Source organism: Morone saxatilis, unplaced genomic scaffold (genome assembly GCF_004916995.1).
Source record: "Morone saxatilis isolate NCDOM2014 unplaced genomic scaffold, NCSU_SB_2.0 Contig3, whole genome shotgun sequence".
Lineage (NCBI taxonomy): Eukaryota > Metazoa > Chordata > Actinopteri > Moronidae > Morone > Morone saxatilis.
The window spans coordinates 19083566-19098875 of NW_023339873.1; the positions used below are offsets into that span (position 1 = coordinate 19083566).

The 15310-nt window shown below is 40.2% G+C and overlaps 3 protein-coding genes across 4 annotated transcripts in view; 1 reads left to right on the forward strand and 2 right to left on the reverse strand.

Moving 5' to 3' along the window:
- prorp (protein only RNase P catalytic subunit) overlaps positions 1-5477 on the reverse strand; it is a 13373-nt gene extending 7896 nt beyond the window's left edge. The window contains exons 1-6 of one of the 2 annotated variants that reach the window (XM_035674670.1): positions 4679-5477; positions 4399-4537; positions 4054-4288; positions 3668-3972; positions 3133-3180; positions 2894-3026 (exon numbers count right to left, since the gene is read on the reverse strand). In XM_035674670.1, the coding sequence (XP_035530563.1) occupies positions 2894-3026; positions 3133-3180; positions 3668-3972; positions 4054-4288; positions 4399-4537; positions 4679-5120 (1302 nt within the window). In that variant the 5' untranslated portion in view covers positions 5121-5477. The remainder of the gene's footprint in view (positions 1-2893; positions 3027-3132; positions 3181-3667; positions 3973-4053; positions 4289-4398; positions 4538-4678) is intronic. The other variant, XM_035674671.1, reaches the window with a different exon arrangement.
- Positions 5478-5950: 473 nt separating this feature from the next.
- Positions 5951-10668, forward strand: ppp2r3c (protein phosphatase 2, regulatory subunit B'', gamma). The gene is made up of 13 exons (XM_035673316.1): positions 5951-6120; positions 6232-6356; positions 6816-6920; positions 7041-7153; positions 7729-7826; positions 7976-8046; positions 8144-8276; positions 8549-8604; positions 8801-8876; positions 9102-9238; positions 9630-9767; positions 9952-10011; positions 10132-10668. Exons 1-13 carry the CDS (start codon positions 6054-6056, stop codon positions 10324-10326), a joined length of 1374 nt encoding a protein of 457 aa, XP_035529209.1. The 5' UTR covers positions 5951-6053; the 3' UTR covers positions 10327-10668.
- A 390-nt stretch (positions 10669-11058) lies between these two features.
- On the reverse strand, positions 11059-15038 carry fam177a1 (family with sequence similarity 177 member A1). Its single transcript, XM_035674374.1, has 5 exons — positions 14909-15038; positions 14217-14411; positions 13794-13860; positions 13469-13566; positions 11059-13312 (listed from the first exon to the last, which is right to left on the reverse strand). Exons 1-5 carry the CDS (start codon positions 14975-14977, stop codon positions 13103-13105), a joined length of 639 nt encoding a protein of 212 aa, XP_035530267.1. The 5' UTR covers positions 14978-15038; the 3' UTR covers positions 11059-13102.
- Positions 15039-15310: the final 272 nt, after the last annotated feature.

Consider the following 15310-nt stretch of genomic DNA (forward strand, 5'->3'; position numbering starts at 1 on the left):
TTATTAGGGAGTTTATCATTATACAACACAAGGTTGTACAACGAAATGACAGTTGCAGGTCCTTAATGCTACACACACAGAACATAATTCATTTTACATTATATAACAAATTTGCATGTTTATTAAGATATTATCACACACCTGTGTTCTTTAAAGGAGTGTTTCTCAATATAGGGTCCTTAAGGTGGTTTAAGGTGGGGTCCCCAGAAAAATGGGGAATATTTTAATTTCACTATTATTTCATTTGACTAGAAGTTAAATTTGGGGGTCTTTGACACCAAAAAGCTAATAGCAGCAGCAGTAATGCAGAGATGTTTTGTATATAAGCATTTTAGTAATATTTTATTGCCTGTGATTGTTATTTTTGGTGTTGAAGTGCAACATTTGCATTGTAGTGAGCTGAGTGAGTTTAAATAAAAAAGCAGAAGAAGATCAGTGTTGTAATTTGTACATGTTAAAACTCTAAAAATAGACCAAACTTGTCTTCTTGTTTTGGTTTCTGTGGCTTGTAACAGTGCTGAAAAGCCCTTGTTGGCAGACAAACATATTGTATGCTAGTAACTATTCAACAAAACAGCCCTTCAAAAATGCAACCTTTGGGAAACTTAAGATGTTCTATTTTTGTATTATAAAAATAATAAAAATGTCCTTTAATATAACACAAGGCAAAACATCCCCACTGGAAACTACAGCCTAAAACCATACCATTATTGTTGAAACTGTATGTCAGAGATGAGTTACACATAATGGCTGTTGCACAGGGGCTTCCTTTTTTCTGGTAATTTTTTATAGTGTCTAAATGCATGACTTGTCTGCTTTCATATGTGACAAACACAGCTCCTCTTCCCCTTTGCAGGGACGCCCTCCCTTTCTTCCTCTGTCTGTCTCTGTCCCTGCCTGCATCTGTTGCTTCACTGTTGTCTGATGCACTCAATCTGACCTTAAAGGGAATTGCTTTAAATTGGGAATTAATAAAGTTGAGTTAAACAGCATGTCTGTCTGCCTTCCTTGGTCTGTCTCCTCTGCGGGAGGTAGTTCTGGTCCAGATTCACATGGTGCTCCACATGCTGGAAATCCCCTCAATTTAACTAACAGTTGCACCAACAAACTCCCCCTAACTACCGAAAAACACAAAAGGAACACATGCAAACCTTCTCTCTGTTCATAAATTAAATGTGACATATTATTAAAAAGATGTTACTGATGTGGCCAAGTTTCTTCTTGGAACTATTTCAGGTGAACAACCTTGTTTTTAAGTTTATCGTCATTGGCATTATAAAAAATAGGGCCAGTACATTCCAATCCAATGAAAAGCTTGTGCCCTGGCTCTCTCTTTGCACAAACAGCGCACATATGCACGCAAGATAAAACGATCACTGCCTTCTTTTGGCTATAAAAGGGGAATACAACTTAAAACATACAGTCCTCACTTTGTTTTCAACTTTGCAAGTCCTATTTGCTAGTATCGAGATTGTCTGTGGACTGAAGGTGGTGTGAGTCCTATTGCTTTGGAAGCACTTAAAATCATGAATGACTGATACTGTCATTGATACACTGAGCCTTCATACACACACAACACACACACACACACACACACACACACACACGTTTGCTTTAGGAACAATTTTTCCCTGCCACCATCATGTCATTTCCATTTCATGTTTCATGTAAATATTAAATTACCAACCTACTGCACAAGCATAAACATTAGAAACAAGGCAAACATTTAGCTCACTAATTAGCATGCTGTGTCTTGTTTGTTTAGTTCATACAGAAACTGGCTTGTGGCTTGATCGATGCAAGAAAATTACCTATCTAATACAGCTTAATAATGTAGTGTAGCCGACCACCTCGCTGTGTCTGACACTAAACTTCCTTTAAAACAACTCCTTGAAGTGCATCAAAAGGAGATCTGTTCAGAAGCTGTTTTACTCTCATCTAGAGAGTGAAAGCATTAACTAGAGTTCACAAAGCAGTTTGAACTAACCTGAACAGTAAAGTGCTGTATGTGTAACCAGAGCGCCATCTAGCAGAGGTTAGAGAGAAATCTGACTTTTGGTTTAGAAAGACGAATTTTCACACATTACAAAAACATGGAATTGCTGTTTCAGGATTCATTATTTCCAATTAGAATAAAAGCAAAAAACACACTATTTCAAATGGAACATAGCTTAACAGATCTGCTGAAGCAACTGAAATATCACAAACCTTTAATACCAACCATGATTAGTATAATGTATCATTAATCATGTCCTGTATAAATCTTAAGGATAATATGAAGCTCACATTTAACTGGAAATGCAAACCAGTTAATAAAAACATATATTGTAAATAAACTGTTTTAAAACTAATTTATAATTTCATAACTGCATACAATGAAATTAAATAAAAAATAAACCTGCATACTATTTCTTCAAGTCTTAGTAGAGCTATTTAAATGCTCGTTATGACCTTAGATTTAAATAATTAGTTGGACTTTATAAGATTTTACAATGATCGATTCTGCTTATTGGTCCAGTTCTTTATTGATTCCCTGACTAATTAATGGTCACTTTCTGTGTGAAAACAAAGTAGGCCTTCAAAGGATTTCAGGGTCAACGCAATTATTATTATCTCTGAGTGTGAACACGGTGTAGAAAAAGACTATATTAAATAGTAGTTTGAGTCTTTTGATGAAATAAAGCCACACTGTGGACCATTTCTTCCTCTCCGCCATGATTCCTTCATGTTGCAAGTTCCCAGTAGTGTAACCACGAGTTTGACATCATTGTTTTGCAATACGCTCGGTTGCATACGATTCCAATGAATCGGACACTTTGGAACAGCTCTGGATTACCCAAACATTAGAGTTCTTAAGAAACCCTGCTTAGTATGTGCGTGTGTGTGTGTGTACCTGTGGTGTAGTCTTCTTATAAACATCGTGTCCCTGAATGATGTCAGTGAACACTCTGTCTTTCAGCTGTTGGTACTCCTCATCAGTCAGCTGGGTGGACTCTAACTTAGCCCCACAACACCTACACGTACCCCTAAACGCACACATAAATGACACGTCCATACATACAGAACCCACATTTTTCCAATGCACAAATATGGATGATGAAAACACATAGAAGCAGGAGGTGGTGTAATTACTTTGGGGAGACGCTGGTCCAACTTCCTGTCCAGTTCTGCCCTGTGAGACTGCAGACAGTGAGGATAGACAGACAGAGAATAGAGAAATGAGAGCGAGGAGTGATCAGTTGAGGTGGATAACAACAGAAGGGAATGAGATTGTATTCATTTTATACAGACAAGGGAAAATTACTTTGGGTATGATTGCTGGTTTGCAATTTTATCTTGTTTTTATCAGCATAAAAGGGTAGAAATTAAAAGAGGAAAATCACCTGAAATGTATTCAGAAGACATATCTTAGTACAACTTAGTTATATATAACGAGTTATAGTTTACTGGCCATATAATGGTTTTAAAAGGTCCCATATTGTAGAAAGTGAAAATTCCACGTACTTTATGATTATAAATCAGGTCTAGGTGCTGTATAAACATTGTGAAAGTATCTAAACTATATCATACTGAAAGACTTCGTGACAGTTTAGAGAACCGATGCTCATAATTTCAGGAATTGTATAATGTGAATCCAGCCTCAGTTTCCCTCCTGACGCTCTCGTACCTCTCAAACCAGGTCTTGATGCTGCACACGAGGCTGTATTGGGGGTAGATCTGGTTGTTCCTCATGTAGAGCAGAAGCCCCAGAAGCCTCTCATGGTGCTCAGACTGAGATATGGCCTCTGTCTTCTCCCCATTTTCCTCTTTGGTCTTCCCCACTGCCTTAAACAGAGAGTCCCAGGTGTCCTGGTGTGGACTCAGTCCCTTTTCAATTAATTCATCATAAAGAGCCCAGGCAGTGGTCAGGTCGCCATGGAACATCGCTGCGGAGATGACACAACCGTAGTTTCGTGGTGATGGAGTAATGGCCTGTGAGGATGATGGTAAAACCAGGTGAGAGAAGCTCCAATATGAGGTTCATTTTTTATTAAAATAACAATCAAAATTCACCTTCTTAATATCTTGCAGGATTGTGAGAGCCTCCCTCCACCTCGCAGTCCGGCTGAAGAGCTTGATGAAGAGGCTGCTGGCTCCAGTGTCCAGAGAAGGGAAGCTTGCCCTCATAATGTCGTAGATATCAAACACTTCTGCGTCATGGCCGCATCTCACACACAGTGTCAGGTACCGTAGCAACAGCTCATAAGACAGCGTCCCTGTTTCCGTGGCTACAAAAGTCAGCAGGGACCTGCGGCAGAAAGGTGTTGCACATGTTTGTAACAGACACATTCTTAATTCACCGACCTTCAGAGCACATTTGCCTTGCTTATATGTGAATTGTTCAAAATCCTCTCTCACTTGACGATATCCAGCTCCGTCTCAGCAGTGAACATCGCATTCATCATCGCAATCTCAAAGCGCGGGAAGTTTCCGAGAGACTCCCTCAGCTTCCTCCACTCAGCTACGGACAGTGGTCGGTCAGGAGGCTGCATCTTCTCTGTGAAACATTCATACTTCAGTGAACGAAACTGAAACAATGATTCCCAAACACTTTCTTAGATGTAATGTTGGACCAGAAAGTCTGACTGAGAGAAAAATGATGCTGACTAAAGCAGATGGTTCCAGTCTGTTGTTCTACCTCTACCTCTTGTGGTTGGCTCCTTTTCTTGCTGCTCCTCGTCCGGAGAGACCAGAGCTGCTTTCTTCTTCAGGATCTCTGCTGTCCTCTTTGCTGTCCCGGCAGCAAACACAGATTTGGGGAGGGAAGGCTTCTGCAGAAAAGTGGGGCTCTCATCTCTTTCTTTCACATTGTCACACCACTGTTCCTCTTCCCTACATCTGATGGTGCCATTTCTTACTCTCCCCTGTCCATCATTCTGCCCACCGATCCTTCCGTCTGTCTGTCTGCCACCTGGGTGGGGGTTGTTGTCTCTGGTGCACAGAAAGCGTGCCGAGAGAGGTCGCTGCGACGACTTGCACAGCGGTGTCTTTAATGTAAAAAGAGCTGAACTTCCTTGGTGAAATAAAGACTTTAAGGGTTTCTGGCATGTTCTGACTGTTAATATCAAGGTGGAGCCCATGTTTGGATGTTTAACCTCTGGGCTTGTGTAATGTGTTCATGTATTATTTCCTACGGTTCGAGTTATAAATCATCTATAATCCTTAACTAACAAACTGTGGAAACTTATGACCCCAAACCAACTGACCGCAAAACTAACACATGCTGCTCGCTACATGAATCAATGAACTGTAAATAAACAATAAATAAGAGGAGCCAGAGACAGATGACTCACTCTCTCGTAGCTCTCACTGAACTCTTTAAATGTGGCTCACTCTTCGCCTTGATGTCCACATTAGATGCGCTGGACAGACTCACTGACAGTCACAATGTGTCCACGACCAAAAGCTCACAACTGTAGCACTGACTCCAGTCGCACACTTTGACGTCATCAACGCTTGACAGCTGCGTCAAGCTTTTAAAGATAACCCGAGAAAGACCGGATGCAGCAATCTGGTTTCAAAATAAAGTGACATTTTATCAGTTGAAAACTTATATATACTGTATATTTACTGTCAATGGTTGAAAAAGAATTATTGGAGGAACATTATTATTTTCCTAAAGATTTGCACAGGAGCATTTATTATATACTGTGTTTCTGTAGTCTCTGTTTTGTGCTTACCTTCCAACTTTGGTTTTAAATGGACTGATACTTCCTTTAATGATTGCATTGATGACTTGAATATTCGATTTGAATGGACAGCAACTGTAATACATTTACTTTACTGCTTAATTGTTTGGCTTTTGTGGGCTTTGGGTTTTCCAAATTAATAGAAATTATTTATTTTTATTTTTATTTTATTTTGTAATAGACAAAAATTCAACCGGAAGCCACATTCTTGTTTTGGAGTAGCTTGGTTACTTTTGTACACAAGTCGACTTCACACTGCTTGTGTTTGACTTTTAGTGGTAACAGGTTTTACTGAATAAATATTAGATCCACTTCGGAGCAGCAATGGCTAAAGAACAACAGCCTCACTGGTCGGATATATTGAAAAGGAGGTTAGCAAACTCCCAACCAGGTAACGTTACACTAACACTGGCTAATGTTAGCTGCTGTGGATTGGTGCCTATGAGCGATGGTTCGCTGTTAGCTAGGTCAACATTAACACTTTGTCCCTGTTCCTGGACAGACGAGAGAAGCGACGAGCAAATGAAAGCAGAAGAAACTGAGCTGTTCACCAAATATTACACAGAGTGGAAGGGAGGAGGCGACAGAGACAAGTCCTACCAGAACATCCCACGATTCTACTACAGGGTATATTCTTTAAATAATACATTATTGTGTGAACCCAATGAAAACTAGTGTCATTCAGTTTCATTATGATAGACAGAGCACTAAATCACTGAAACCCCCCTAACAGTATGTCTTCAATAAATCTCCATTTAAAGAAAAGGGTCACATTTCCTGTAGGAAGATTCATTCATAGTTTTGATAAGCTATTTTATGACGATGTATTAATAATATATGACACCAGATCAAAACAACTCATAGTTTAATGGAAGTATGGCTTAATGCTCTCACATTACAGTAGCGTATAGCATTAATAATTAAACAACAGTGATGGTGGTACTGATGATGAAGATTATGATAATGTTAATCATGTTATAACTGATGTGTAGTTGCCAGCAAGGCGCCACAATACAGGCTTGTTGTTTGATGATAAATATGTGCACGAGTGAACATAACGCAGGTGATGATGATGTTGCTCTGCAGCTACCAGCAGAGGATGAAGTATTACTTCAGAAGCTGAGAGAGGAGTCCAGAGCCGTCTTCCTCCAGAGGAAGAGCAGAGAACTGCTGGATAATGAGGAACTACAGGTACAACACACACACACTTTAAAGTGGTCCTACACAACATGATGCCATACGTCTGCATGAATAGCGACACTGCAGGTTTGTCATTCACTGTCACTTTGTTGTCTTTGTGCTTTTCTGCAGAATCTGTGGTTTCTGCTCGATAAGCACCAGGTGCCTCCAGTGAGTGGGGAGGAGGCCATGATCAGCTATGAAGCCTACCTGCAGGTGGGGGAGAAGGCCGGGCCCAAGTGCAAGTGAGTAACAGGAAGAAGTAGAGGTTTGCTGGCAACAGTACAGTTTAGGGAAAACCCCCTGTGCTAGCATTGTTTTACAGCACAGTGTGTTCTCGTTTGCCTCATGCTAGATCAAAGGTCGATTATGGAAAATCCCCCTATCAGCTCGACTTTATGTCCACCTGGCGTCAGTCTGTCTTGGCTGATGAGGAACTGTATATTCAGATCAGGCAAATACACATAAAATCCTAATAGCACTGAAAATGTGAACACTTCCTGTGGAGGCTGTCAGAGATGTATTTAACCACATAAAAAACCCAAGCTACATACGCACTCTGTGGCCATAAAAAAAACCTTTTCAAACAGTAAGTGACACACATAGAGCAGATGGAAAATGTGTCAATGTGTGTACTGTCCAGGGATTGACTATTAAAAGACATTTTCATTGTTGAAAAGCAAAGAGAAATCTGATTTCTTGTCAGTCTTGAACAATAAAATCCAGCTCAGATACATAGGAAGAGGAACATGTTAATAGCAGATGTAAAGGGGGAATAAAAACAGTCAAAAGTAAAAAAAAATTCTCCTTCATCCTTCAGAAAATTCTTCACAGCCAGAGTGTACGCCAAGCTGCTGCACAGCGACCCTTACGGCAGGATCTCCATCATGCAGTTCTTCAACTATGTCATGAGGAAAGGTCTGGACCTTCACTTGGCTTTGTTGTCTATCTGGTCTCTTTTTACATACAGTGAAATATCTCCCAGCCCTGTTTTCTGACCTGAATTTATCTGTACTGGTGTAGTCTTGTCACTGAATGTTGCTAATCTATTCTCTCTGTGCATCTAGTCTGGCTGCATCAGACGAGGATAGGTCTGAGTCTGTACGATGTAGCAGGACAGGGCCACCTGAGAGAGTCGGTAAGCATAGAGATTTTCAGCCAGTAGGAGAATAATGGTTGCAGTGAAATACAAAAAAAAAATGCAAGGAAAAGTTGACCCTTGTTATTCTGTGTAGGATCTGGAGAACTACATCCTGGAGCTGATCCCCACTCTGCCTCAGCTAGACGGACTGGAGAAGTCCTTCTATTCTTTCTACGTCTGCACCGCCGTTCGCAAGTTCTTTTTCTTCCTCGACCCCCTCCGAACAGGTGAGACTGACGCCAACACAGGGTGAAAATGTGTCTCTGCAGTAAAATGTTGAATAGTACAAGTGTATTAACAATTTAAAATGGACTGTACAGAAAGATGTCCAGAGAGGGCATGTGTGCTTTGTTAGAAGTAATGTTTGCGGCTGTATTGTGTTTTTATACGGATGCAACTCTGTGTATATATATTCTGCGTAACAGGAAGAGACAAAGTTTACAAAGTCAACAACATTTCCTTTACTGAGGGTGCTTGTGTCTCTGTTTTTGTTTTTCAGGAAAGATTAAAATCCAGGATATATTGGCCTGCAGTTTTCTGGACGACTTATTGGAGGTATATGAGGTTTCTTACCTTACAAAATAGTCAGCATTGCTAGGCAGATTTATCGTTACAAGGAACTGTCATTTTGTGTTCTGTTTTATGACCAGTTAAAAACTACCTGTAGTAAGTAATACTCCCATTGTGTGTCGAGACCAGCTGATGTCATTTCCTGCTTCTCCTCTCTTTCTCTCTCCCTCTGTGCTCCCAGCTGAGAGATGAGGAGCTGTCTAAAGAGAGTCAGGAGAGCAACTGGTTCTCTGCCCCCTCAGCTCTCCGAGTCTACGGTGAGAGAACGTCTTGATGTAAATGTTCACGATGTTAAATGATCCTTGAGAACAATGTAGGTCTTCTGCAGTGCAGGTCATTTTCAGCACTGAATGATAGGATACTGTGGTTCAAACATATGATATACACTGTATAATATGTGCCAGCTAAGTGACAAGACTTTGGTGGAAGTGGTGTGAATCTGGGATTTTCTGTTTTATTTTCTGTTATTTCTGTCTGTACAGGCCAGTACCTCAACCTAGATAAGGACCACAACGGGATGTTGAGCAAAGAGGAGCTTTCACGCTACGGCACAGCTACGCTTACCTCAGTCTTCCTGGACAGAGTGTTTCAGGAGTGTCTCACCTATGACGGAGAAATGGTACAATCAACAACAGCACCAAGAGAGATGTGGTAGACAAACACATGGGTGACAAATTAAAGAATGGCTCCAATGCTACTGGATTAACATAATTCCTCCAAACGACACGTGTGAAGCTCACAGCATGTAAAGCCTTTCATTTATTCAGGGTTTTCTGTTAACTCCTCACCTGTCTGCATGTTAATGCTCAACTTCAAACGAAACCATGACGTTACTCTTCAGCTGATGATTGAGTGAACACACTGTGTCCCCTCTGGCCAGCTGACACATCTATGACACTTATTAATTATTACACTGAATCTCCAATCTGAGCATAATTTGAGACTTCTGTGCTCTGGGTCTAAATTGGATATTAACTGTTCATAATTGTGTTCTTCTCCTTCTCTCTCAGGACTATAAGACCTATCTGGACTTTGTATTGGCGTTGGAAAACAGGAAGGAGCCAGCCGCCATACAGTATATTTTTAAACTTCTGGACATGGAGAATAGAGGATACCTCAACGTATTCTCCCTCAACTATTTCTTCAGGGTATCAGCTGCACAACCCTCACACAAACACACTGACGACACAGAGAATGCCTTGTCTCTATTACTATTAGGGCCATTTACATGTTACATTAATTCTTAAAATCCTTAATCACCAAATTCTCACAACTGCACTCACTTTGTTACGTCAGTGTTTCATGATACTGTTTGTGTGCTTGGTTCTTCAGGCCATTCAGGAGCAGATGAAACTCCACGGGCAAGAGCCTGTCTCCTTCCAGGATGTCAAGGTATGTTACACACACATTTATTTTGGTTGACATAAGGTTCGACCGACCTGTGCAGACCCTCCACCAAGAGTCTTTTTGGGGTAAAAAAAGATGCACATTTTGATCGCCGTCTCTCCTCAGGATGAGATCTTTGACATGGTGAAGCCTAAAGACCCCTTTAAGATCACTCTGCAGGACTTGGTAAACAGTTGCCAGGGCGACACCGTCACCAGCATCCTGATCGACCTCAACGGCTTCTGGACATACGAGAACAGAGAAGTGCTGGTCGTCAACGACAACGACAGCAGCAACACAGCTGACCTAGATGACACCTGAAGATGATTTGGAGACTCTCCTGTCACCAGAAGGCTCACAGTTTCAGTCCCGACCTGAAAGCCAAGTGTGAGGTGAACTGTTACTGCTGACTCAGCTCCGTCTGAGGACAGCCAGACGCTGTGATTTGTGTATATTGTTATATATTATTATATTGTTCTGTGTTCCTGCCTTTTCCTGTAAAGAATACACATGTATTTTCTCATTGGCCTTTTTAAAAGTAAATGTTTCCTTTTTCCAGCAGTGTTTCACTTTTCTTTGTCTAATGGAAGCCTCTTATCGTTTACACCTACTGAAATCAAACCGGTGAGAAAATCAAAAAGCTAAAATACAAACATATAATAAACGACTGATTGACAGTCAAACATAAAGTGGCTATAATCAATATGTTGGATAAAATGTGAAAATGGTCACTCATATCATCATGTGACTCTTCAGTTCCCCTCAGCGCTACAGCATTGTGTAGCGTCTTTCAGGCTCCCATGTTTTTGGTTTCTGGGGCTTTGCACGAATTTTCTGTTTTTGGTGGTCACTCGGGTGGTGGAATTTGTTGGCTGGAAGCAAAGGCCAGCTGTTTTTGGTGGAAAACCTCATGGAAACTCCACTTGGTACCACTACTGGCCAAGCACTACACGACAGACACACAGACAACTATCTGGTGAATATGGTGGAGCATTAAGTAGCCAGATATTTCCCTCAGGTGTTGGTCAGAAGTAATTTAAAACTATAAACAAACAAGATCCAAGAGTTTTATTAGATAAGATGAATACGAACAAATCCAAGTAAAACAGGTGCTCAACAGTTTTTTGGGAAACTGTGTATAATACTAAAAACAAAAGCCAACCTTTTGAATGTTTAAAGAGTTTATTAAATATAAATACATATATACAGATTCATTAAGTCTGTTAAAATAACCAAAACATTTGCATATGTTGTCCTTTTAAAAAAAAAAAAAAAAGCATGAATAAAATCCTTCATTGACTCGTAGTGAAAGACATTTACCCACTAAGTATTATTAACATGCCGTACACTTTGTCTGATATGTTTAAATTTCACTGTTTATCTTTAAGGCCCATTTTGAAAAAAAGGTGCGCGTAATTTCTCTGCATCTGGTCACCACACAGCGATATCAGAGGATAAAAATAATGAATAAGAGGCTTATGAGAGCTCAGTCTCAGCATTAGGCGTGCTGCACAGCTAGACACTTATATCAATCGCTTCCACAAGGACACTTTAAGAATGACCCCTCAACACACACGAACAAAGTAGAAATGTATGTGAGCAACTTTTCTTGCCAATGTAAATCATCAGTCATCAATACATTTGAGTTATATTGATATTATTTGATCTACATTGGCTAAAGAATTAGCACTTTTGGCATTTCCAAGAAAAAACAATTAGTACTACATAATGTAAAGTTGTTTCTGTTTGTCAACCCCTTAAAGTATCATTACAGAAACACTTTTTTACATTATGACAAGTAAAGAAAGCAGCTTATTTCTTTGAGATTAGCATTGAAGTCAACAAACTGCAGCTTCTTGCCTGCCTCCAAATCTCAACTGTGTAAATCAAGCTGCACAATAGGAACAGAGTGGTGCTGTGACACCTTAAGAACAGGAGGTTTTTCAATGAAGCCTGTGATTGACTACACCGTCAAGTACGGTACAAAATGACTAGCAGAGAGAGAGTTACGCTCCAGTCACTGCTGGATGGCTTCGACTGTGCCATTTTCAATGACTTAGGATATAATGCTTACCAGGAGGGACACAACAACAAGTTAAATATGAGCTGCTTAAGGGACACAACATCAGGCAGATGTTATGCTCTGAAGGGAAATAAGATGTTAGAAGATTGTGGTTAATTAGTAATTAATGCATGAAACCTATTAAAGTAGCTTTTGGATTAACCAGCCCTTAGTCTGACTCTGCAACAGTGATCCATGACTAATGCCTCTGTATGTAATTGACCAAGTTCACACACAATATTCCACACGTGAGGAAGTATCCATGACTGCTAAAAGGCTGAGGCTGCAGGGTTGTCATATGTATTTGGACAAAATGTTGAACTTATTATTGATGTTAAAGGTGCCGTTTGATGAAACTCGAGGATTATGTTTGGTTATGATTGGCTGAAATGGAGAGTACAACACGTTCACCGTGCATTACACCAGTTCTGGGTACTGATGTCATCACTGCCTGCTCATATCTTTATAGTTTGGAGGTAAAATACTATCCAGCACTGCTACACTCAGAAGTGCAGGAAGCAACTTGAAAGCGGAAATGGCTTGGCAAAGTTGGCTAAACCTATGAAATGTCATACTTTGCATATACAAAAGGAGCAGGATCAACAGTTGTACAGTAGATGTAGCATGTGTCTGTTGATGCTGCTGCTCCAGTTCAGGGTGGCTCTCTGTCCATTTGTAATTAATGAAAAAAAACTGAGATTGATGTCTATTTCTTTAGAAGATTTAAATCCAGCATATATTTCACCTTCTCAACTCAATTTAAAGTGAGTTGATCCCAGTCGCAGTTTACTCAACAAATAGTTAAAGGACACATCTCAGTGTTGCATATGATTTTTCACACTATACACAAATTTACATTCACAGGTAAGGCCAGTGCAGCCACTTCAAGAGCCCTTTAAATGTTTCCCTGCACTGTGTACTTTTTATAAAATAAAAACATAGAAAAATAATATTATTAATCTATACAGCTAGGTAAATTAAGGTTTTGCCAACTGATATAAATGTTTAAATATTAATGGTTTGGAGTGTCAGTCTTCAGGAGGGGAGTGGAGAAGGGACTCTGTCTGGAGTGCTGAGAGAAGGCTCAGGCTGGAGCTCAAAGCTGATGTTTACAAAGGAAGCTCCGGACCCTTCTGGCTGCTCCACTGTAGCGGGACGAGGATCATCCTGCTCACCTCGCCGCTGCTCCGCAAAGCGACGCTCCGCCATCTCAGACAGATGGTTCTCCTCCTCTTCCTCCTCCTCCTGCAGGAGAACAGTGTGTTTAACATTGAATACTTTTTATCTGAGAGTTCGTGCTCTTGCTCCTGCCTCTGTGTAAACAGGTTTTAAAAAGGTGTGACTTTATTCATATTTATATACGCAACTGACATATGAAACTCAAGGATGTGTGTGTCCTACCTCTTTCTTCATACGGTAGTACTCATCGATAGCATACTGGTATTTAGGAGAAGTGATGCCAAAAAGAGAGGCCAGTCTCTCTCCCATGTAGTCACACACTACAGGAAACACACACACACACACACACAGTCAATAAAGATAACTCCAAAACTAAGATATATAGAAAACAAAAGAGTGAAACAAGCTGTAAAATACATTGATACGTTACTGTAAAACAAATAGTACAGTTTGATAATATTCCATAACATTAACACTTCAGGATTTCCATGACAGGTAAGAACCCAGTAACATGTGACTGGTCAACTGTGTCAGTGGGCTGCTTTACCTGAGACAGTGGAGGTCGCCATTCTCCACATGTGGAACCAGAAATAGGGGCCCCAGGTCAGTTTGGACTGAAATACATGAGAGGAGAACCATGAAAACAAGCCCACCTGTCTGCTGGTCAAACACAAAAGTACAAATGTCACCTAAGACAGGATTTAAAAGCGTCTGTGTCCTCAGGCGCAGCAGTGAGGCTCATATAGTTCACTTTACCACAGCAATAGATCGCCAGGGTTACGTTTTAAGACTAACTTGCCAACTGAAATACATTTGCAAGTGACTGGCCATTTATGTTTTGATGAATGTAATAAACTGAAGCTGTGTCTCAATCACACAGAGGGATGGCTCTGATGCGAACACCACCCACAGGATCTGCCTTACACCTGATTCAGTATCTGTAAAATCAACCTAAGTGTCTGGAGCATACCGAATCAACAGTAATGATGTCTTTCTTCGCAGGCTCCTCCTCTTCCTCCTCCTCTTCATCGGTGCTGTACTCCTCCATGGTCTCTCCACTGGCAAAGTGGATGGTCCTGCGGGGGACCTTCACCTTCACCCGCCCCCCCACAGAGTCTCCCATCTCCACCCTCTCAAAGTCTGTGGCCGCTTCTGGGCTCTGACACTAGTCCAAAACAGACAATACATATATATATATATACATATATATATATGATGTACTCGCCATTGTTATTAGTAATACACAGTATATTATCATTATTATTATCAGCTTTAGAGTAATTTGTAAATGATAAAGTGCCCATAAGCAAGGCACAAGCACGCTAACAGGAGTTTGCAAAGAGAAATCATATAAATAAAACATCAGAAACTTACCTAACAAAGTTATTAAACTAGCGTTACATGTGACTTAAGTCTTTTATCTCATTGTGTACAATAACGTCGGCTACACAGGGAGGAAAAGTACAGTAAAGTTAATGACAGACGGTAAACTGTTACCAGTGTAAAGCACTGTGAGTTTATTAGCTCACTTTGGCTACTTTTTGTTTGACTGTTAACGTTAGCTTCTTCGCTAAGGAAGTCATTCGTTATTAATCTAAAAAGTCTTTATTTTATCTTTCACAAACATTAAAAAATGGCGAAAGTTGTATCGCACGGACTAACCTTGTCAGTTTCCATAGTTTGTCCGAGTGAAACGTTCGCGTTAGTTAAATACAACGACAAATCTGCCATCTCAGTCAACACTTCCACCTCTCTACGGTCTGTTGTCTGTGGGCTGCTGGCAACACTTCCGGCTCCTCTTTCACAATAAAAGCTTTCTGCGCAAAACCCGGGTAGCTTGACATCAGGGTTCAGCCAGACTACATTACATATAATATATATCATAGTCAATGATTGGTGGTAAATGTTCTGCACAATATACATTATCTTTATGAAGAGATGTCTTTTATTGATAAAATCGCCAAGAAACCAAGAAACATAAATAAAAAAATAAATAAAGAGATACATAAATAATATAATTAGTTAGACATTGGCTAGAAATAATAAAATAATAATTAAAAATAA

Excerpts from the sequence above, each read along its gene's own strand:
- fam177a1 (XM_035674374.1), bottom strand. The coding sequence starts at position 14,977 with ATGGCAGATTTGTCGTTGTATTTAACTAACGCGAACGTTTCACTCGGA. Across the intron at positions 14,412-14,908 it reads AAACTATGGAAACTGACAAG|TGTCAGAGCCCAGAAGCGGC; the intron begins GTTAGTCCGTGC and ends GTTTTGGACTAG. Across the intron at positions 13,567-13,793 it reads GGCGACCTCCACTGTCTCAG|TGTGTGACTACATGGGAGAG; the intron begins GTAAAGCAGCCC and ends TGTTTCCTGTAG.
- ppp2r3c (XM_035673316.1), top strand. The coding sequence starts at position 6,054 with ATGGCTAAAGAACAACAGCCTCACTGGTCGGATATATTGAAAAGGAGG. Across the intron at positions 9,239-9,629 it reads TCACCTATGACGGAGAAATG|GACTATAAGACCTATCTGGA; the intron begins GTACAATCAACA and ends CTTCTCTCTCAG. Across the intron at positions 10,012-10,131 it reads TCTCCTTCCAGGATGTCAAG|GATGAGATCTTTGACATGGT; the intron begins GTATGTTACACA and ends GTCTCTCCTCAG.